At 35.7% G+C, this 24,310-nt stretch overlaps 1 protein-coding gene across 2 annotated transcripts in view; it reads right to left on the bottom strand.

The window, feature by feature from the left end:
* Positions 1 to 24,310, bottom strand: part of LOC145679749 (arrestin domain-containing protein 17-like) — a 49,228-nt gene that overhangs the window by 330 nt on the left and 24,588 nt on the right. For both annotated transcript variants that reach the window (XM_081750308.1, XM_081750307.1), the window contains 2 exons: positions 23,976 to 24,158; positions 17,537 to 17,720 (listed from right to left, as the gene is read on the bottom strand). In XM_081750308.1, the coding sequence (XP_081606434.1) occupies positions 17,537 to 17,720; positions 23,976 to 24,158 (367 nt within the window). The remainder of the gene's footprint in view (positions 1 to 17,536; positions 17,721 to 23,975; positions 24,159 to 24,310) is intronic.

Genomic DNA, 24,310 nt, shown 5'->3' with positions numbered 1-24,310 from the left:
CTACAGAATTTTTATGCACAGAAGTTCAAAATAATTAACGAAGAAAACATAACAATATATTAATTTACCATATTTATATATGCTTTATAAAAAAATTCATTTCACATGGCTTTCGAGAAAAAATAACAATTATGGATCATCTCAATATTGTTTTTGGTATAGCAGCAATAGCATGCTGAACATTAAGTGTGACCTTTTGCCCCGCTTTACTCTACTAGAGAAGAAATATCTTCTCCAGTTCCCTTCCAGGCGGCAACGTACCAAGAACTGACGAAACGTTGCCACGTTGGACCGCAATGGATATACGTTGTACTAAGAAGGACGTTGAACGAACATCTCCAGAAACGATAGATATGCGTCTGCCTACCTCTCTGATAAAATCAAGGCTTCTAGAACCCCATGCCCCACTGGTATCGATGGATATTGGAGCAAAAATAAATTTGTCGAGGAGATTGTTGTATTTCCTTTCCTTTTCTGCCCAGGCGGCAACGTACCAAGAACTGACGAAACGTTGCCACGTTGGACCGCAATGGATATACGTTGTACTAAGAAGGACGTTGAACGAACATCTCCAGAAACGATAGATATGCGTCTGCCTACCTCTCTGATAAAATCAAGGCTTCTAGAACCCCATGCCCCACTGGTCTCGATGGATATTGGAGCAAAAATAAATTTGTCGAGGAGATTGTTGTATTTCCTTTCCTTTTCTGCCTCTCTACGTCTAGCAACTTCTCCAGCATTCATAACAGTCAATGGGAGGTTTGAATGGGCAAATGTGTCCGAACATGTAAAATCCCAAACTAGTGATTTGCCTCTCATCCAAGGTATTAATGTCATGCCGTCAGGTCGTTTACCATCAGAACGACAACAGCCTGACGGTTCACGAATGGAGGGAATTCCTGCCGTTGTGAGGGCTCGCAAAATGATGTCATTAACAGATGAATGTCTGGTGTTCCTGCCTATGCTTTTCATGCATGAGAGGCCATGCAGGCTGCGTTGGGTAACTTGATCCCCGCAAGCTGGACAGTGATTTGGCTCACAAACATCTGAACCTAGTCTTAAGGCTACTGCGATTCGGAAGTTTTCATTAGACATGTGAAGACCTAATTGGGGGGGAAGGTAACGCATTTAACCATGCCCCAGCATGGGGGGATGACGCAGCAAGAAGCCTAGCTTTATCCTCAGGAACAGTAACGGTTTGTAAAAGAAGTTCATGAAAATGTGCTGCTATTGGTGTGTACCAAGATGCCTGAAAACCTCTTTTGCTGATTTCTGGAAGGTCCGTATCTGTTATATTTATCCATTTAATTGAGCCTTCTTGAACTATTTCATCTGGGTCCAGGTGGTAACCTTGTGGAAGGAGAGCCTCGATTAAACGAAGAGATCCGTGGTAGGACGCTAAAAAGGTAGGAATCGCCATATCAACGGTTCGTCGAATACCAAGACCTCCTAATCCAACAGGTAAGGATGCTTGCATCCAAGAGTCGTCACTCAAGGAGCAGTTCAAAATTGACTCCAGACCCATTTTAAGGATAAGATCATATTTTTCCAGTAGTGGAGTCTCATTCCAAGATGGAAAGCATCTTAAGAAGTAGTTTAAACGAGGGATCGATAAAGAGAAACGTAGAAGAAAAAAAGCTGCATGGACAGAAATCAAGGCGAGACGAGACAAAAAATATTCTAACTTCGATATTTTGCTTAACAGGACATTGGTATATGCTTCCTTTGTGAGAGCGGCGCCTAGAAGACAAGCATTATGGTTAGTTAGAAGACGTATTCCTGGGGCAGCTTCGTCAAAGTTTTTAAATAATAGGTCGAACTTGGCTTCGTCTGACCCAAGAAATCCAACTTCACACTCTGAAAAATTCAAATTTAGACCAAGTGCAGATGCCTTCTCATTTATTTGTGCTAGAGTTGAAAGAACTACATCAGGCTCATCAGCGATAGTCCCATCATCCAAGTACCAAATGTTTAATTCAGTGTTGATTGATTTAAATAAGGAATGTATGGTTATAGCAAAGAGTGCTGGGCCCAGGGGATCGCCTTGTTGTACTCCTCTCTGGGATGAAATAGTGTCTTCACCTAAGAATAGATCACTGGGTTGAGCGTAACATTGGTAAACATATGGATAGATTGAAGGAAATTCATTCAACACTGTAGTGAGCACGGAGTCCCGGCGAAGCTCGTTAAATGCGTTGTGAAAATCCAGCTTTAAGATAGCTTTAGGAGCATTGTGAATGGAGGAAAAATAAACTCGGGTTGCATGTACAACAACTGCTTCGGCTCCGTTGGGAATACAAACACCAAGTTGGTGGGGAGACATTACATTATTTCTTAATTACCAAGCTGCTAAAAACAATTGAATTCAAGTACGAGGGGAAATCTCTCCATCTCAACCCGACTGATTTAACTCATATGAATAGAATAAGTATCACTACATTAAAAAGAAGGAAAAAATCTACACATTTAGGAGTATTTGTATTTGGTTAAAACTTGCTTGAGATTCATTTGTATATTTTTGAGCATTTACATGTAATCATATTTGAGTCGAATTTAGATGTAGATTGAAATAATGCTTTTCCATGTTTACAATTTTTATTTTTCTTTAAAATAGAACATCAAGAACCTGTCGTGTCTACTTTTAAATGTATTAATTATATTAATCTTAATTTCAATAGACAAAGGACTAATGTTGGCGTTTATACTATTTTTTTCTTGAAACAATAATGAACTATTTGTTCAATGATACCACACAACTAGTAGTTTCAATTATACAGTAGTATCTTGGGTAAAGGTGCCCCACTGAGTGAAGATGCCCCTGCTCGAATTGCTCAAGGCCTGTGACTCGTAGACACAGGACTTGCCATGCGCGTGAAAGGGTACACAGTCTTGAGTAAATATATGTGGAAGTTGAATCGGAGAAAGAAGCTGCTTTTGTTCAGGCCTGTTCATAAAGCTAAGCTACTCTTATTTCAGTGTCTATAATTTTAGAGACTGAAATGTAGTAATGCTGTTGACAGTAGTTAAATAGAAGTACATAAGACATAATTGCTTAAGAACTTCAGTCTTTTACAAACGCTAATATGCTTTGTTGTGTTTTTTCGTCCATGAGTATGTCACGTGATCGACTGGGACATCTTTGCTTCAAAATTGGGAAAGTTGCCCCAGTAAAATTGAAGCAAAGATGCCTCAGTTTATAACACTAAAGGTTTAATATTTCTGTTCAGAACAACCAGTTTATTATGTGTTGGAAGGATTTGTACATTCGTTACGGTTTAAACAATGTCTGGTTTGAATATGAAACACTAATTGTTCTGTAATAACATGTAATAATTATTCATCAGAAGCAAACGGGAAATTCCCGTTTGGAGCAAGAGCTTGGTTTCCTGGCCGTGTTGCTACTTTCAATGATGTAATATTCTATTTATAAACTGTTTTTCTTTTCGCTCCCTAAGTGATCAATATTGGACTGAATGAACTTCACATAATGTGTATAACACTAATTGGATAGCAAGCTGAATCAGAAGAATGTGCATGAATTGAAAAAATGAAATCTTTGAGTTTTACGTCCCACGGTTATGCCGATTAGGCTAAAGGAGACGGTGATAATGAGAGATGAGTGAAATGGTGGAATGAAGAAAGTGGGAGGAAACGGGAGAACCCCGAGAAAACCCACGAGCACGGTGTTTGTCCACCACAAAGTTCACTTGGCGGGGGCTGGGATCGAACCCGGGACCCCAAGCACCAGAGGTGAACGCTCTACCACTGAGCCACCGCGCCCCCCATTGCATGAATTGAATTTTAAGTCATTTGTGCGAGCTGAATATGTATGAGGGGTGTACAAAATACTAAAAAAAGTATCCTTGGGGAAGGGGTCCTGGGACACACTTGATTTGTCACAACATTCTTTATCTGGCTGAATTATTTTGAAAAGGTAAATTTCTGGGTGAATCAATTATCCCTTCATTGTAAAATGAAGAGCATTGCCACTAATAAATCAGATATCATCATAGGTGTACAGTGGGCCACAGAAATTCTTGATGTACTAAATGCGTGAGATAGGGAACCCAACTAACGCCTGCTCCAAGATTAATTACGCCCGGTACAGTAGCTAGAATAGCAGCGTGAAGTTGCCCCCACCTGTTGAAAGAACAAATCCGTAAAGAGTATTTTTATGCAGAAATAGAGTGAAACGCTGACTGACGAAATGACAAAAGGGAGTATTTGGATACTTGAACTCACAGTACTTCTTGTTTGTATGATACACACATAAAATTATACACGACCACTAGAAAAAATATACGGATACCAGAGACGCCGAAGAGAAGATAACACTCGGAGGACTTTGTTAAACTTACAATTAACTCAAATGAGGATTATACAAACAAGTTTACTTAGGTCATATAACTATACATATCCGCGTATCAAATAATATACGGATACTGTAGATTATGCGGTATATATGGTAGGTTATTTTCTTTTTAACTAACCCAAAGCTTTGTGCCGAGTTTTGCGCTAGTCCTATCTGCAAATCAATTAAAAGTATGGATGGATCGTTTGGAGGGAAGAATCCAACCTCCAATGAAAATATTAGGGGTCTAACAGGGCGCGAACTCCTAGGTTCCGGTGGTACTGATTCATACGTAATACTACTTCGACAGAAGAAATTGTTGATTTCATTATTCGTTAAATAATATTTTTGAAAATACTAACTATTGGCAATTTATTTGTAAATATTAAAAAAGCAAAATTCGATAACATCAAATTAATTTGAGAACTTATTCCTTAAGAGGGAGAAGGAGTGAGCCACAGCGGCCGGAATATTGGTGTTCAATTTAACATGGGATCTCAACAATTTTTTAGGCAAATCATCGTTTCATTTCGTTCTTTTGCAAAAATGTCTCAGTAGCTCACTAAATATGATGCATCTCATTTTAAAGGTGCAATTTGAACGCTGTGCGTGATATTTTCTTCTTATAAATACAGATAATTATAATCCAAATTCCCATAAGAAAATGATCAAAATTAGAGGGAAAAGTCTTCTGTTTTTTTACAGTAAGGAAAAGAGCTAAAAACTTCGGACTTTTTTGAGAATGGAGTACAATCTTTGTATTTGTGCGCTACTGTACTATTTTTTCGCTGTTTCCAAAGACATCCATTACACAATCAATGAGAAATTATATCCTTCATCATTGAATCTACAGAATTCAGAAATCAGATTTTTTCGTGTTCACGTACTTGGCCGACTAACTGCTAGATGTCACTATAGTCATTCCTCATCCCACTTTCCTTCTCACAGTCAGCGGGAGCCAGTCCTTTTGAAAACCTACTTTGAGCTTCTTAACAGGGGCGGAAGGAAGGAAATCATTGTGAAGAACGGGAACTTCAAACACGAGAAATGACAAAATTTATGACCTCTTTAGTTGATGGTTTCTGTTTCAGTAGTACAGTGTATTTGTAGATGGTTTCTATGAGAAGAAGTAATTTGTGTTTGAAGCGATAAAGTCAACCTTTCGACAAAGATTTGTGAAGGAGAAGCCGAACCAAAATCTTCGTTTATGTGTACTAGACACACACACACACACACACACACACACACACACACACACACACACACACACACACACATATATATATATATATATATATATATATATATATATAGTGGCGGATCCAGGATATGATCAAGGGAGGAGCTAAACCATAGTTTGCCTCTTTATCCAGAGTAAACAGGATTGAAGCCCATTTTATCCTGTGTATACGTGAGCATCAAGGAAGGGGGGAGGGCTATAGCCTCTATAGCCACCCTTGGATCCGTGCCTGTATATACAGTATATACTATTTACAGCGCCGGATTTACGTATAAGCTAAACAAGCTATAGCTTAGGGCTCCGCTCTCTTGGGGGGCCCCAAAATCTAAAGAAAAACTGGATATACATTTTTAAAATATAAGAAAATTTAAAAAATAAAATAAAATTTATATATACATAGCAACAGTGCTTCCTGCTATGTAGCCTAGGTTCATGTAATTAATGGAGCTCCTTCTGCTAGTCTGCTTCCTAAATTATCTCTAGTTTCTCCATTTCTGTATGTAGGGTGTCTATGTTGATCTGGACACACATAAAAGGCCCCATTACCTTAAACAGCTTGGGGCCCCACTAAACCTAAATCCGACTCTGACTATCTCTTTATGCATGTTTGCTCCCTCTCTTTTCAAAGCAGTGTTTCTTTGATATTGCTTCCAATTTCGGCAGGTTTTACCGCGGGGGGAAGATTCCTAAGTGCGTTTGCACACGGCAACGATAATATCGGTGGAAGTGCCGATAATGGCGGTGAAATAGACTTCAAACCGTAGCTTGCACACGCCACCGACATTATCGGCCGATCCTCCGACACGCAGATGCTGTCGGCCAAGCCCCCGATATTGTCGGCGATATCGCCGACACCGATTTTGTCGGGGGCAATGTTTTCTTATGATTTGATGCACATGCGGCTTATAATGTCGGCCGGCCAGTGGGTTAGATGAAGAGAGTGAGTTTCAAGGCGCTGTGTTTTCTTGTTTCGTTTCATGTCTTTGGAATTTTTTTTTGTTTCCATTTTATCTATTACAATTGTATATTAATATTATTATTATCTTGTCCTATAAACAACTTCGGAACAGCTTATTATTTTTTACAGTCTCTGTTTTGTAGTAGCTAATTCCCTTTATTAAATAAGTATAAAATGTGGGAAGTCTGAAGAATACTGGTTTCCCTCTAAATAGCTATTACCAAATAGAGTATAGGAAATTTAGATAACTAATTTCTTGATTATTTTCCACTCCTTTTTAATTTTTTGTTCTTTCTCTCTCTCACACACACACACATTCTTTGATGGTATATTTTCTAATCTATTAATGCACATAAATTTTAATACATTCTGGAAATTAATTTAAGCGTAATTTTCAAAGTTTGATACACTGTGAACATAAGCATATGAAAAAAACTCCTGATTATTATTACTTCCTTTTATTTTCATCAAAATTGTGTGCAAATCACTTTTCCCGGTCCCACTCAATAAGCAATGATTGAATAGAATATTTGTTGACAAGTCAAAGTAGAATTATCATTATTTTGAAACGAAACCAGCACAATCAAACACTCTTTGCAAAGCTTCAAGGACAAGTGACTCATTTGGCATTTTCTTGATTGTGATCTCAACAACAGGGATTTGACTTTATGCTTCACTTGTTGCAGATTTTTTTCTCTCACTTCCAAAACTATCCCAAATCCCCCATTTTTAAAAGAATTTGTGGAATGGCAATTGAAAACAAAGACCAAAGCTATGTATCGAAGTTTTCCCTCTCCCCTTTGTACCGGCTTCGACCCCCTGATAGAGTTCCGCAGTTTAGCTACAGTGACTGGATGAAAAGGTTGTGTATTATTGTATTATTACCTTTCTAGTTTTGCTTAGATTTTTAGAGATGGCAAGAATTTTTCCATTCGATATTTTAACCCTTATTGAACTTGTGGAATGTAGACCTTGCATATGGGATAAGATAACAGACTCTTTCAAGGATAGAATTGAAAAGCAAAAAGCATGGCAGGAAGTTTATGCAAGCATTGCCCAGGATTTTGAGTTCATGGACAAAAAGAAACGAGAAACGACAGGTATGTATGCAACAGTGCACATCTGTCTTCAACATTGGGGGAAGGGGAGGAAGGGTAAGATCATTCTCATATTATATATATATATATATATATATATATATATATATATATATATATATATATATATATATATATATAGCGATGTTCAAAATATATTTCTGTAGTCGAAAACAATGCTGTGGAGAATTGGGAGCAGAGTTGTCTTCAACATTGGGAGATGGACAGATTTGAGGCTTATTCTGAGTGGACATTAATTTCTTGTATGTATGAGTTTGTATGAGTTTCCTTACCGTTGGGTGATTGTGTCTAACCAAATGGAAAAACTTATGATTCCACTCCTCACATAAGTTATTTATGCGAGGATTATTAAATAGAGTTGCCTCATGAGCATCCCAAACTTCCGGCGGAAATCTTGGTGGCACTCTCTTAATTCTCACGATATCACAATTCTCAGAATTGAAATATTATTAGCAGTTCCAATTTTGGAACATAATGAATAAATCGAAAATTTACGTTGAAATCTTCATTTACCAAGTAAGAAATAAAATAGTTTAAAACCCGAGAGTTCAAATTATACTTTCTGCTTTTATGTCCTCCTGCCATTTCGTCCTCTGCTATTTCGTCCGCCTGTCATTTCGTCCTCTGCCATTTTGTCCTCCTGCCATTATGTCCGTCCCCCATCCCCCATGTATCCCGTTCTGAATCATTTGTCTAAAGCCCATAAAACATTCAAATTCAAATGTAGATGTTGCTCATCAGTGTCGACACCTAAATATTTCTTAATCAACGGTAGGGGTGTTTGGTACCCTCAATCTGTCTCCCTGTTATTAGCGGAGAAACACTCTATATTCGGTAGTAATTCCCTTTTTTTTTAAGTGCTGTTTAATGTATGTAGTAACGCATAGGAAACTAAATTTTAATATACCGGTACCCTAGTAGTATAGAAACGCACCAGATGGTACCTTACCAAAATAAACACCCTATGCCAAGGATTCAAACATTAACAATAATAAAAAAAAGATAATAATAAACATTTTAAAGACAGTCTTTCATTAATCAAGTCGCACTTAAAAGTAAAAAAAAAAAATGTTTATGCATGACAAAAAAATAAAAAATGGGATGCGCTCTAATATAGGCTTACAGTTACTTTATAAATTCTTAAAATGACGCGCACTATTCTTTTTTATTTAGTCTTGCATAAACAAAATTATTTTTAACTTTTTAGTGCGAATTGATTAACAAAAGAATGTCTTTAAAAGGTGTTTTATCATTTTTTATTCATTGGACACATATTCCAAATCCTAAAGTGATATGCAACCAGGGAAACCAGGGCTGGTTCAAGGCTAATATTTATTTTAGAATAAAGAAGTTGAAAATAAAAATATATTAAAATTTGCTTTTAAAATAAATAGATATATTGCAAAGTATGAAAGTAACAATGGAATATTGTATTGTCACCGGACTTACGTCGCTCTGCAACAGTTCTTACTTCTATGACGTCAAGAAATAAGTTCAATTTATACGAACACTAATTCAATGTTTGAAAAACACCTGTTATGTCCTTGTGCACTCATGTCCAAAATGATTGTTGCATATCTATAACTGTCTTCTTGTAAGAATATAATGTAATAATGATTTTGCTGGGTACTTTTATTACTGATACTAATTATGTGTACAATCGGGAAATGTATATGTGAATTTCATAGGAAACTATTTATAAATACGAAAATTAGAATGACTAAACAAATGTTGCTAAATGGACGCGAAAGTTTTATTTTCGTTTTATTGCTCTTATTTACTGCTCTTTTGACATGAAATTTGCCACATACATGTATCTGCCGATTGTATACATACCAACATGATAAGAAATATCGGATGAATTCGTTATCAAATTATATTCCTACAACAACATATTTATAGACATGCAGCAATAATTTTGGACATGAGTGTACCTTCCTAAAGAAGATGACACATGTTTTAATTCTATTGTTAATGAAGTGGTCTATTTCCCCAAATAAAAAATAACACCAAACAGGGCATATGCTCCCTCCTGTCCTTCCAAGCCGGTTCCCAAGGACCCGGGTTCAATTCCCGGCGGGAGCTCATGTGGTTCGGATTCCACGTTAATCAGTAGGTCCACGTCTCATATAGCCTCGCTGCTGAACGGGACGTAAAACTCAAAATCAATCAATCAATCAATCCGGTTCCCAAGGCTGCATGTAATATTGCAGCCCTTTCCTGTTGTAATAGGAAAAACTCAGGATGGTCATCCACTGGTATCGAACCCAGGACCATTCGAATGTGAAGAGAGAGGGTAAATCTGGTGGTCATATTTTGAAAAGAAAATAAGGAAATAAATCCCACTAGAAAAGAGTCACATTGTCAATACATTTCAGATCTTTGCCTGGGTTTTCTGCCTTTCAATTGAAAGTTTTTTTTTTTTTTTAACCACGATGGCCCTAAATAAATTAGAATAGTTTTATTCTCTCTCCCGTTTTTTTTTTTTTTTTTTAATATTGGCATGGTTTTTCATTTTATATCAGACTCTTCTCGCACTATTCTGTTATTTACCATAGGTAGAATCCTTTGAGAAAGAGATGTTTGTAACCGTCGTAGATATTTGAATGGCTCTCTAGACACGCAGCTGACGGCTGATAATCATGTTGCTCCCTCTTATTTATTTTTTCTTCAGTTCTGTTTCTCTTTTAGCCAAAAGAAAGGAATTTCACTCTTCTGTCCCATTTCCAGCCGTAACCATCCCCTCCTGCACTGTCCAACTTTGACCACATGCAGGGGAAAACGAAGGAAAAGGAGGGGTGCCATTTGCTTTGACGGCATTTCAGCAACAACCCCATCTGTTGCCAAAATAAGGAAACACTTTGCACTGCAAGGAGAAGCAGGAAGGCTGATAGATTTTCGATTTGTCAAGTTCACTTGACTCCCGCCGACTCTTAATAACGTATTTTCGTTAGGTTACAAATATAACTGAGGGTTCATGATTTGTATAATATTTGGGAAATTTTACACATTGAGACACAAAGAGAAAAGGGGAGAATATAGTGTCAATAAACAACTTTAAAATGCACGAAATGAACGGATAATATCAAATATTAACTAAGTCCCCTTACTGTTATCTTCTCATCAGCGCCTCTGTTATCCGTATATTTTTTCAAGTGGTTGTGTATAGTTTTACGTGTGTATCATACAAACAAAAAGTACTGTGAGTACAAGTATCCAAAGACTCCCTTTGTCATTTCTTCAGCCAGCGTTTCACTCCAGTTTTGCACAAAAGCACTCTTTACGATTTGTGCTTTTAACAGTTGGAGGCAACTTCATGCTGCTGTGCTAGCTACTACCAGGCGTAATTAATCTTGGAGCAGGCGTTAGTTGGGTTGCCTATCTCGCGGACTTTGTACATCAAGAATTTCTGTGGCACACTGTACCAGTATTGTAGCTAGCAAGTTGTTATGAGGGGAGGCATTACTTTTTCAGGGAGCAGGTCTTCACATATTAAAAGAAAGCCGCTCTCCCCTCTAGTCTAGTGTCTAGTACATGTTCCTTTGGTGCAAGAAGTTCCAGGTTCGATTCCCACTGTGAACGCCTTGTAAAATTTGAACGATTACAGTTGTTTGGATTTAATCTGTAGGTTCACTGCATATCGCAGCATTAATTGTGATCGAAAAAATCCAAGTTTGAAAAAAATGAACAAATAATAATAATATGTAAGGTCCACAATCCTTTTTTCTTTTATTTTTATCCATTGTTTACAAATAGATTTAGAAAATATAGTAGGTAGAGGAAACTTATCATTTTGTTGAAAATTCTCTTTATAATTAGATAGGCAATTAGTAGAAATTAAAGTTAGTAATATTAGTGGTACAAAAGCATAGTTGCCTGTTTCTATGACGTTTATGAACACATTTTGAAAAATTGTGAAACTGGGTCATCTTTCCTCCACAAACATGCCGAAGATGACCCATTTGAAGGTTTTTGTAAATCATTTATTTTAAGTTCTTAAATTTACTGAAATAAAATTGTGTTTCGAGATATTACAATTAAGACATCATAAATTCAACAACCTCATCTCAATTGCATGAGTAGCAAATGGGTAATAATGAAAAAGTAGGGCATCTTTACCGAAGTTATTCTATACCGCTAGCAATAGCTTTAAGATCTTAGTCTATCAACTTCCTCATAAAAGAAACGGTTTGGGTACAAAACCTCGCGGCCAGAACCTCGCCTGGCCAAAACCTCGCCTCCCAAAACCTCGCGGCCCAAAATCTCGCCAAGCCGAAACCTCGCCTGGCCAAAACCTCGCCGCCCAAAACCTCGCGGGACAAAATCTCGCCAGGCCAAAACCCCGCCTGGCCAAAACCTCGCCGCCCAAAACCCCGCCTGACCAAAACCTCGCCGCCCAAAACCTCGCGGGCCAAAATCTCGCGGGGCCAAAACCTCGCGGGCCAAAACCTCGCGCCCCAAAATATCGCCATACCCAAAATCTCGCCTGACCAAAATGTAAATGTTCCAACAGACGATAAGGATGACGGTATAAAAGACGCGGTTTCAAAGAAGTATCACGGGTATTTGACCAAGTCCCGCGATACCATATGAAAATTCTATTTCTGTATTAGAGGATTTCAATGTGAAGGTAGGGCGACAGGATGTTTTTAAACTGGTTATAGGGAAAGAAAGTCTGCATAAGGAAAGTAATGACAACTAACGATTTTAGTTTCGTGAACTTTGGAACATCCAAAAACTTAAAATTTTAACAAAAATCTAATAATATTTATGAAAGTATGAAATAATATATGAGTTTTTACGACGTCCCTTGATTATGTCCTATAGGTTAAAGGAGACGTAGATGACCAGGATGAAGGAAATGATCGAATAAAGAAAGTGGGAGGAAAGGGGAATAACCCGAGAAAGCCCACGCACACGATGTTTTGTATCTTATTATTATTATTATCATTATTATTATTATTATTATTATTATTATTATTATTATTATTATTATTATTATTATTATTATTATTATTATTATTATTATTATTATTTATAATGTGGAATTGCATATTAGGAAACACATTGGGTAAATTTTGAAGAAAAGTTTCATTCGCGGCGAGGTTTTGTCCCGGCGAGATTTTGGGCGGCGAGGTTTTGGCCACGCGAGGTTTTGGGCGGCGAGGTTTTGGCCACGCGAGGTTTTGGCCCGGCGAGATTTTGTCTCGCGAGGTTTTGGCCGTCGAGATTTTGGGCGGCGATGTTTCGGCCGCGAGATTTTGTCCGTATACCAAAAGAAACAAACTTCTAAATTTCTGGAAAGTAACTGAATAGGACAAGAAAACATTATCTTTTGGAAAAGAATATAGAAGAGGAAAACAATATTGGAATTTAATTAAGAGGAAAAGGAACTAGCTGCAACTTTGAGAGAGAGAGAGAGAGAGTTAGAAGAAAATCTGTTGAAAATATGGAGATGCGTCTTGAGGGGAATTATATCTACTCTAACTATAAATATCGAAGTGTAACCATAAGAAGCCGAATTTTCTATTTATTTGCTCATAAAGATACATTAATTACGATTTGAGTTCTGACATTTACAGAAGGTATTTGTTTTTTTTTTTTTTTATATATACCGACTATTTTATGCATAGGTCCATACTTGGAAAACATGTACTGAACACAACATAGGAAGCCAAGAGAACGGAAACGTGGGTTTTAATAAAATACAATGCAAGTGTAATACCCAGAGGCGCTTCCCTTTAGACCTAAGTGCACTGATTTCGCTAGATCGTAGAAACGTGAAGTGCGTCAAAAGAAAGTTCAACACAACTATAGTCATTGTATGACACATTTCTTCTTCACATTTTAATTTATCATACAATTGAGCTTGTCACTGGAGTCATACATCTGGGAACAACGATATGGTTTCTTCTTTTGCAGCTTAATCACTGTTATAGCATCAGTTCTGAAGCTATAATTTTTAGATTGTTAACTGCATTTCCATGATATATTTAATTTCGAAACAACTGATTTTCAATCCAAGCTTTAGTTTTGTGTAAGGAATTATTTCTCTAAGTTTCGGTCAAGTTTTTCTTGTATATACGTATATATAAAAGGTAGCTAATTACGACAACAGCAAGAAAACAATAAATTTTACAAAATATAACCTAATCTTATTGTAAAACTTGAAGCGATTATTCTGCATAATAAATTTATATTGATCATGGTATTCATATTTTTCTTTCAGCTATACAGTATGTAACTTCATCGTAAAATAATAATAATAATAATAATAATACTGATGCTGATATTGCATGTGAAGAAAGTTTTTTGACTTAAAGTACTATGCTTATTAAACAATAACTACATGGTAAAAAATGATATTACTTTCGACAAGTTCTACAATAGCATCATCTGTTGAAAGTCCTTCTGAGAAGCTCAGTGAAATATTTGAGTAACAAGAGTGATTGTTTCGATTAAATATGTGCATTATTTTCTTGAAAGTAGACTAAGAAGTGATACCAGTTGTCACTACTACTGGCAAATGCTTAATTAGTACTAGTTATTATGTTATTAATACTGTATATGATTACTACAACTAGCACAAATTATTATTATTATTATTATTATTATTATTATTATTATTATTATTATTATTATTATTATTATTATTATTATTATTATTATTATTATTATTATTATTATTATTATTATTATTTTGTTTCAGGAAAATCTCTCCATCTATTCTGTAGGCAAGAAATACCAAGTTCAACTTCTGAAAAGTTTGTAATTTGTTAGAAACGTTGAATCATTCTAAAATTCCATTTCAATTCTAGGAAAGGACTATTAAGAACAACTTAATGAATGTCAAGCATAGATTAGTGTATAGATTAAAATATTTAAAAGTAAATAGTTCTACGGTGGTATTAATATATAATGGAAAAATGTCCAGAGATAATGCATAATTCAATCAATAGATCTCACCCGACTCAAGAAAATGTCATGCTTGAGACTAAATCTTTATGTACAGTTTTCGAGCAAATTGACAAAGATACTTACTTAAGTCTCTTATCATGACAATAGCAAGATGATGGCTTACTCTAATAATCTAATGAAATACAATAAACCAAATCTATAACCTACTTTTACACTTTAGGAGGTACTGTAGCTAAGTGGTGGAGTACTTACCTCTGGTGTGTGGGGCCCCTGGCTCGATTCCCAGCGAAGAAACCTTATGGTGGACAACATCGTGTCCGTAGTTGTTCTCGTGGTACTCTCGTTTCCTCCCACATTTCATTCCACCAATTTTTAAATCATCATTCAATCCTTCTCCCTTAGCCTAAAGGGCATTATCGTGCTACGTTAAACTGAAAGATTTCATTCCATTTTTTCTTAAAATTTAATATTGAATGTCTTTTAATTAGTTTTCAGAGTTGTAGACATTTCTTATTCCCATAATCAAAAATACATGAAAATAATATTTTTTTGTGCTACACTGATTAATATTATAATATCTGTGTCCATTGGATGCAGATATTCGATCTCAACTAGTGTTCTCTAGAGGACGAAACGAGAAATAAAATTAAAGATTTTCTCGTCTCGTCTCATGAATTTTGTAGAAGTGTGTCTCGTATCGATTCTAGAAGGAATCTTTCTCATCTTGCCTCTATAATTAAAAAATATTTTCTTTTCTAGTTTAGGAATTTTATGTACAAAATTTGTGCCCTTACTATTATTAAATTTTATCAAGAAGTTATCAAAATCATTTCGTATAACGAGAACATGTAAGACTTTTTTTTTTTTTTTTTTTACGGAGTATATTACTATAAACTGGGTATACTTTGGCCCTTTAAAGGCAACTTTGGCCCAAAGTAAGAGAAAGATTTGACTTCTTCCTACATGGTTATTATGGTTTCTATCAGTGAGAGAAGTTGTGGATCGAAGTATTACAACATTGAGAACACGTGAATATTGGTTCTAGTGATTTGTTTCTGGAACGTGGGAAGCAAAATGCTAGCAATTGTTAGTAAGTAAATATTTATCATTTTTCAAGTTCCACAAATTTTGTTCATTGCATTAAAATGACTTATCTTGAATACACAAGTAAGTAGAATATAAAAATATGTTCATTAGCGAATATTGTTAAGCTAACGCCTTAAATGTTTGTTCAGTTACGCACAAACTATTAAGAGTTTAATTGCGTAGGGTAACCTAGGCCCAATTTTTGGGGCAACATCGGCGTGTTGGAAATGGCCCAATATTAAAGATGAAATGGTGTACGAATGGTGCGATATAATAAGGAAAATTAACCCCCATTAGCTTCTAAGTGAGGATATTATTATACAGTGCCTGAATTGCAAGAATTTTTACTAAAATTGAGTTCTGGCACTGGTAAAGTACTATACCACAATGAAGAAAATGGTGCTCTTATTTTTCAAAGTTAAGTATTCACCCACTTAGAGAGATTTTCATTGAACGATAGTTTTGTTTGCCTCTAAATTCAACAAAGTGATTTCACCCCTATCTTTGTAATACAGGTATTTTAAGTTAAGTATTCAGAAATTTGTAACGTTCTTTTATAGATGTTTCGTATTCACCCAAGTAGGACGCAAAAATTTTCATTGAACGATATTTCTCGTTCGATTGAAATTGAGTAAAAACATTGATAATTTCACCATTGTGTTTATAGCACCCTATTCTTCTATTCTGTTTCTTAAATACAGTGTTACAATAATACTTTCGTGTATTAATTAGTCATTTTGACAAATAGGCTAAATTTACCCAAACCATGAAAAATCTAACATGGCATCAAAAAATTGGAACTACAATCATCATCCTTGGTCACACTGATTATTTATTGCTTTCAAAAGAAAGCCAAAGGATTGTATTTTAACAAGGAGAAATTTCATTAAATTACCTCCTAAATCTTAGGAGATATTTGAATAGGAATTTTGAAAATTAAAAAAAAAAAAAAAAAGGCCAAAGTATACCCAGTTTACGGTACCTAACGACTTACGTATCTTTAATGTTGATGAATGTTTGATCAATGTATCTTCTTTATGTTCGTATATCACTTTATCAATTTATAGTTTTTATACTATAAATCATGTAACACTAAATAGTGTTTGAGCTTCAAGACTTGGGTGAACTGGTTTTATCCACGAGACTCATGGAATTTGTCGTCTGGAAAAGTCGTCATGTTTCTTGTCTGGTCTCGATTTTAAAAATACTGATTCATACTTCTTGTCCCAACTCTTGTCTAGTGGGCAACACGATCTCAATATTCCAGGACAAAGAATTTATGTGAATACTACTTGATAGACTCAGTGGCGGATGCACAGGCATAGCACTTGAATATCTTTCAGATAAATCAAGTTCAGAGTCCGAGTTTTAGTGGCTTAAGTACCTTCGTCACTGTAAATTTGAGTTTTGGTTTAATTTATGGGGCTTGAATTAAGAGTCTTCATCCCGGCGAAATTAAAATACAGCTAATTTTACAGTAATTATGTGATATCTTCAAATAGATAAAAGATAATTGAAATATGGAACAAGAGCGCCCTAGACAATATTATTTTGCGTGAGGTACCGTTATCACAAGTCACCTAGTGGCTTTCCGTTTTCGGCTGTTTAGAAACGCGAAAATAAATGCCGATTTTCAAAATGGCTCGAAATCGAAAGCAGATAAGTGAGTCGTGATAACGGTTTCTCATGTAAAATAATATTGTCTAGGGCGCTCTTGTTTCATATTTCGATTATCTTTTATCTATTTGAAGATATCACATAATTACTGTAAAATTAGCGGTATTTTAATTTCGCCGGGATGAAGACTCTTAAGGTGAAACTGAAGCAAACCGAACTGACGGTTCTGAGTGTTAAATATTACTTACCAAATACTTCTGATCCTGTTGGAGTTGGCTGAGGAGCCGAAGGTACCATTTGTAGTCTAGTAACTGTTCCATACGAAGGCGGTCGCGTAACAAGTTGAGATTCCATTACTACCAATGGAATGTTACCAACAATAATAGGCATAGAAGTTTTTACTCTTGTTCCTACGAATGACGAAACTTTTATCTGAAATGATTTTAAATGTATGAAATATTAGATTTTTTTTTTTAATGATAATAAGCAATCTGTAGGAAAAAACAGCATATTTTGTAAACTTTTTTTTAAGAAGAGGAAGGTTTGATGTTCTGTTTCCAGAAACACTGTAAGTGAAAATACAGATCATATTTTTCCGCTCGTAGTCAAGAGTGCCGCATATATGCATAGACCATTGACATGGCAGTTGGAGACAAGACCATTACGTCGGTAAGCAGGGCTGTAGTCAAGGATACACGGCGGTACACTCCGTAAACCCCCTGCTTAATCCTAGTCATTAGAGTGTACCTTCTGCTTCAAACCGTATATATTTTATTCTACTTTATTTCATTTATATTTATTTAATCGGGTCATAACTCCAATGTTAAAGTGACTGTATCACCTTTTCAACGAACATAAAAAAGTTCATTAATGAATTCTCTATGTCTGTGTGTCTGTCTGTCATTCTGTTATTTGCGAATTTTTGAATTTTGAGCCCTCCATTCCATAGAGCATCAAAAACTATCTGAAAAAGTGATGAATTTTCATGCCGTTCTTGAGATATGGTCAAAAAAGTGGCGGTATCGGGAGATTCAAGGAGTCATATCTTGCGAACCGTAAGTTATAGAGAGATGATATTGGTGTTGATCAATACCTAAGAGGATAGCGTTCACTTAGATACCAAATAGTAACCGGTGGCCACTGACAAGTACAATAGCTTCCGGAGGTTAGTGTCACGTCATATTTTATCGAAGGTTTTCATTGTTACTGTTGTCACTAGCTGCAATTATTCGGAAGTTATTATATAGGAAGAATTAAAACACAAAATTGTTAGTTTTAGGATCAGCCTGATAGATCGATGCAAAATGGCGCTTTTTTGTTCTGAGAGGATATCCAAGCATTTTGACGGCCGTGTCAATGGCCGTGATATTTCAATTGCTTAAAACCTTGTTCTCTGCTGAAGAGAACCAAACTTGTTTGACATTTTTAAACTAAGTTTGAATATTTTCAATATCACGCCAATGGCAATACGTATCTTCGAGCAATACAGAACCTGTCAATTAAAAAAAAAGATCATATCTTAATGATTTTATACTTAGGTAGATTTAAATTTGAGCACAATTTTCTTACTTCTGGCACATCGGGCGCGATTTTCTCTGTTCTTTGTTCTTTTTCGGAGTGGCAGTTCCTTCTCCATACCTACATCCATTTATGTTACTAATAATGTGATTTAAGTAAGGAGTGTCATCAAGAAAATAGCATGAAATGCTTTTAGACTATAAAATAGTAATCACAAACCAGCGATCACCCTCAGAAAATTTTAGGACTACAGCACTGTCGGTATGTAGTACGACTCCAGACAAATTGGACCTTATGTAGAATCGTTTAGACGTATGATTAGCGTCATACTAAAGGCCTGACTACTGCAGGAAACATACGTTAGTCGAACTCTTTAGTATTTCACTAATCACGTTTCAGAACAACTCTGAATAAGGCCTATTGAGTTTAGCGATCCTGTTTTCCTTAATCTAACAACATATTTTAAGTGATATCTCCTCTACTCTAGATAAGTACTTTTTAATAATAATAATAATAATAATAATAATAATAATAATAATAAGCTGAAATTCTACATAATCAAAATTATTTTTTCCTACTGTTGACCGAGTGAGCCGCAAGGTCAATATTAGACGTGTTGCATGAATCCTTGCATTAGTATCAGTACGTGCTGAACGTAACGCGTGGATTAACATCGCTAAGGCTACATTCCCGATTCCTACTCGAGGTACGCAATGTAAGATACATTTCTCAATTACTTCATGTCATTACTGACCTTTAGAATGCGATTGCAGTGCATGTATTAACTTTGAATATAACCTCAGAGCAGTCTTCGTAGTTTGAGGGAAATCTAGGGAATTTTCATAGGTAAATTTAGGAAAAAGGGAATTTGTCGACAAAACATGAAAAATCCAGGGAAATTCTCTACCTGAATGATTGACCAATATCAAGGCTTAAATTTGCCTTTGTTCTTCAGGGAAAAAATCAATACAATAGCAATAGTTTGTGTGTGCTAAAAGTAGCATAAATTGCACCAATTGTTGGCTGAATGGGATGCACGTGGCTCAGTGGTACAGCACTTACCTCTGGTGCATGGTTTCCCTGGTTCGGTTCCAGCCAAGTGAGCTTGTGGTAAACAACATCGTGTCCGCGAATTTTCTCGAGGTACTCCTGTTTCCTCCCACTTTCTCATTCTTCCATCATCATTCACTTGCTTTAATCATCGTCTCCCTTACCCTAAAGCAAGGATGCAAATAACCACTCTCCTGAAGCGAGTGGTTCATTGGTACGGGCGAGTATTTAATATAATACTGAAGGTAAGTAAATGATTTCTACTGTGGGATTTGGGCTTATAGCTTTTTACTTGGGCCAGTAAAATGTTGTTGCTTATTTGCATCCCTGGCCTAAAGACATATTTGTGGGACGTTAAACTGAAAGATTTCATTTCATTTTCTTGGCTGGGTGTATTTGTGTGTATACTTTTGTAAAAAAAAAAAAAAAAAAAAAAAAAAAAAAAAAAAAAGTGGTAGTTCCTTTAATATAGCTAAACTAACCTTATCACATAACTTCTGTGATAGGTTTTGGACACTCAACGAACTGGGGAAAATTTGAAAGAATAAGGGAAAATTTTGTGTCAGTCGAGGGAAATTTCTTAAAGAAACCTACGAACACTGCCTCAGAGTAGGAATTTCAGTATCTTAGTTATCAACAGCATGGAAACGTTAAATATATATATTTTTAAATCGTTCATTAGTTTTTTAAATTTTAGTTAAGAAAGGCATTTTATGTATTTCAGACCTGAAGTTACTTTTGACGATCTGACTGGGTTGCTCTCTTCTCTTGGCAAACCTCTACAGCACTTGCCGATATAAATATGTGGTGCTCTCGACCTCGAGCGAAAAAAGACAAGAAAGACACTCTGTACACACCTAACATATTGTATAGGCAAGCTAACAAACAACTTTGAAAAAAGAAAAGAAAGAAACATTAGTGAGAAATAAACATATATTCCTTTCCAAATGCAGAAATTTAGTGAAATATTGGCATGTCCCATCAATTATCCAAACAACGTAATTTCCCAATTTTATTAATCAGACAGTTAAATAGGTTTGTCATGAACCTTAATAAGAAACAAACTTTTGTTTTAAACATGAAAGAGTATTAAAACGAAATAAATTTATATTTATATTTAAACAGCGTGTTTTATTACAGTTAAAATAAAACCAAAATCCTTAAAATATAAAATAATATACCCAACATATGCATGCATTAAGTATCGGATTACTTCTGCTGAATTGTTGGATTTTACTATTATGTATTCTTTCTGACAGTACTATATAGTCTCCAACCATCTGATCAGACATAATCTGATGGAATAATAGAATAATTTTGTATTTAAATCGATGCAAATACCACAATCCCAGTAGAAAACAAGAAGCAATATCACAATGTACACCACGTGAGTTTGATTTGTCACAGTGTACACAACGTGAAAAGTAAAGTGTGAATTTTTGCCTTTCTCTTCACTCTCCATTCCTCACTCGGAAACTTTAGTAATATGAAAGAATATTTGAAAATATAAAACATTAAGTCTAGATTTGTTGAGTAGAAAGTTATTGACCTTCATTTTAGCGTTATATTTGTATTTCATGGAAAAATTAGTTTTGCTTCCTGAACATTATACTAGCCCGCTAATCTCAACAGCACTGCGGGTAGTCAATCGAGCAAGGGTGATAACCATAACTACTCCCATAGGAATACATGGAGAATCTATTTTTGATTGTCCATATTTTTGGGATCAAATAAATGGAGCATTTCCATCAAGAACTTGATTCCTAAAATTTAATCTTCTACCATCCTGTTCAAAATTGATGGTGGTCCGTCAACTAGTTTTTGGGATTGTTTTTATCTCCCAGATGGACATACACACGGACAGAGTAAATTTATAAAGGAGTTTCAGTAAAGCCATCTGAAAAAGTACTTGCGCGTTGGGCGAGCTTCACATAGCGCTACGCTTGAGTTTATTTCAAGTTTCTTTCCGGCATGGTAATTTTGTGGATCACTTTTGATCACGCACAACTTTTGACTTGCTTCTTAGATTTTTTTTCCCCCAAGGAAGCTAAAAGACCAATAAATAAGCATAGCCGCGAGTAAATTCATATAAGCCAGTAATTATTTGCATATTTTGGGTTATTCAAAAATGAGCAGATTTAAAATATTTATGCCTATACCAGTATCTTATGAACACAGGAACACAGAAGATGGAGATACATAGGATACATCACTGGATAGAGGAAAGTTCAAAGTTTTAAATCCTCAACTATTAGTTCCATTTTCAATGTTTAGAGGGGCGCTGCGGTTTGTTTACCACAAAAATGCCGACGCCTCAAGAGAAGTCGTTTTGTGCGCTACAGAGTGCAAAGAGTGAATCTATTGTGTACTTCATACAGTGCAGCGTGTATTTTATTGTAAATTCAACAAAAAGCTGCCTCGTCATAAACAGTTTCACAATTGGTGCCATAAATTCATAGAATATCGTTGTGTATGCCCAGGGAAAAGCACTCACGCATCAGATGAAAATGTTGATCGTGAACGTTGCCCTAGGAAATCCCCTAGCAGAGGAAGCTGAGAACTTGGAATTCCACAACCAACGGCTTAGTGTATGCATCTGAAGCTATATACGTTGCAGTTACTCCAGGTATTGCATTCTGGTGATCATGAAAAAAATATTAGAATTTTGCACTGCAATTCTACAAAATTTAGAAAATGGCACTTTTTCTGAATGACTACTTTTTCCTTGAGGAATCAACGTTTCATATCTGGTAAAGTGAATAGGCACAATGTCAAAGTTTGGGGGACTGAAAATCCCGGAGTAGTCATCGAACATGAAAGAGACTCTTTCTAAAGCTGAACGTATTTTGCACCATTTCCATCAACAAAATTTATGGCTCTTTCTTTTTTACGGAGGAAATTGTGACTGGAATGACATCTGTACATGCTCCAAGACTGATTGTTCCCATAAATTCAACGGGATGATTTTATCTTTATGTAAGATGGCGCTTCACCTCATTTTCACTACAAGGTACTGTAGTATACGAGTAACACAATTCCAGGACTATGGATTAGAAGAGGTGAGCAACATAACCTTGTTCATCTTAAGTAGCTTACAAGGGCACCAGATCTTTACCTCTTGCGATTTTTATCTATAGTATTACATAAAAGATAGCGTGTATATACCACCTATGCCTGCTACTCTTCAAGATTTAAGAGAACGAATTGTTACAGCAGTGAGTTCAAGAACCAGGGACCAATTAATTCGTGTGTGTCAACGAATCGACTACTGATTTAACGTTTGCCACAAAGCAAATGATGAATGCATAAAATAAAATTATAAATTTTCTTCTATTCAGTGATGTATCATAAGTATCTCTATATATTGTCATTCATTAGAAATAAGTGCCTTAAATCTGCCCCTTCTTTTTGAATAACACTGTATACGTATAATACTATAGTATTAATATAATAGTATGTGAGTAAGCAAATAAAATATTTTGACATGTATTTCGAACCAAAACCCCTTCGAAAATCCAGGAGTGTTCAAATACCACTTTTTATTCACCCTGTGGCTGTGGTCGGGCGTGGCTCTCGTCTTCCCTTCTGTTCTTGATCGTCTACTCCGTGCATTATAGGCGAGTAAAAATTCGCTTAGTTTTGATTTTTTGCCTTACTCATGTTTGGCCTCAACCAATCGTCAAATTTGAGGTCATGTAAATGGGCCATTAATTACTGTTTTGAACATTTTGGTCCAAACTGGCTAAACTATTTGAGAAATAAAAGTTTATGCCAATTGTGCCATAGAACACGATCAAATTTGGTTTTTAGCCTTCGTCGATCGCACCTTGATAGGTAAATAGCTCATCATTGTCCATTTTCCTTCGAATTGATGAAAGTCAGTTTTGGTGTTTGATTTTGCCTAAAGTTGGCCTTCAAGGAGCGAAGGTTACAACAATTTTATGTAACATGAACGACACCAGAAATAGACATTCCGTTCTCTTAGATATTAATATCGTTAATAAATCAAAATCTAAATATGTATGATTCCCTTGAAAGTGTTAAAAAAAAATAAACATTTCTGTTCTCTCTTTCTCTTTCAAAACAAAATCCTGAACACGCTACTCTTTATAATCTTACCGTAAGGTAATAAGCATTTCTAATGATGTGATGGGAATTGTCATTTGAAGGTAATAGAGGTGGCAGAGTTAATGGTTCATTCTTCCAACACCTTTTGGTAAGGTAAGGTACGTTGCCCATCAACAATTCTAAGACAAGCCGCTTTTCTTTCCTTGTTTTTTGTTGTGTTTGGTAAGTGATGACCTGAAATAAGTAGTAAAAAATAGAATTTATTACATGTTTCGCATTCCTCTACTCGTAGAAGTAAAGACGGTATATACGTATTAACAAGGAAAAACGGTAACAGAACTCTACAACTACAATATTATTAGCCTTTTACGAAAAAAAAAAAAATC

This window comes from Thermobia domestica, chromosome 2 (assembly GCF_964235325.1).
Source record: "Thermobia domestica chromosome 2, izTheDome1.hap1.1, whole genome shotgun sequence".
NCBI classification, from domain to species: Eukaryota; Metazoa; Arthropoda; class Insecta; order Zygentoma; family Lepismatidae; genus Thermobia; species Thermobia domestica.
This window is presented reverse-complemented; position numbering and strand designations above follow the sequence as displayed.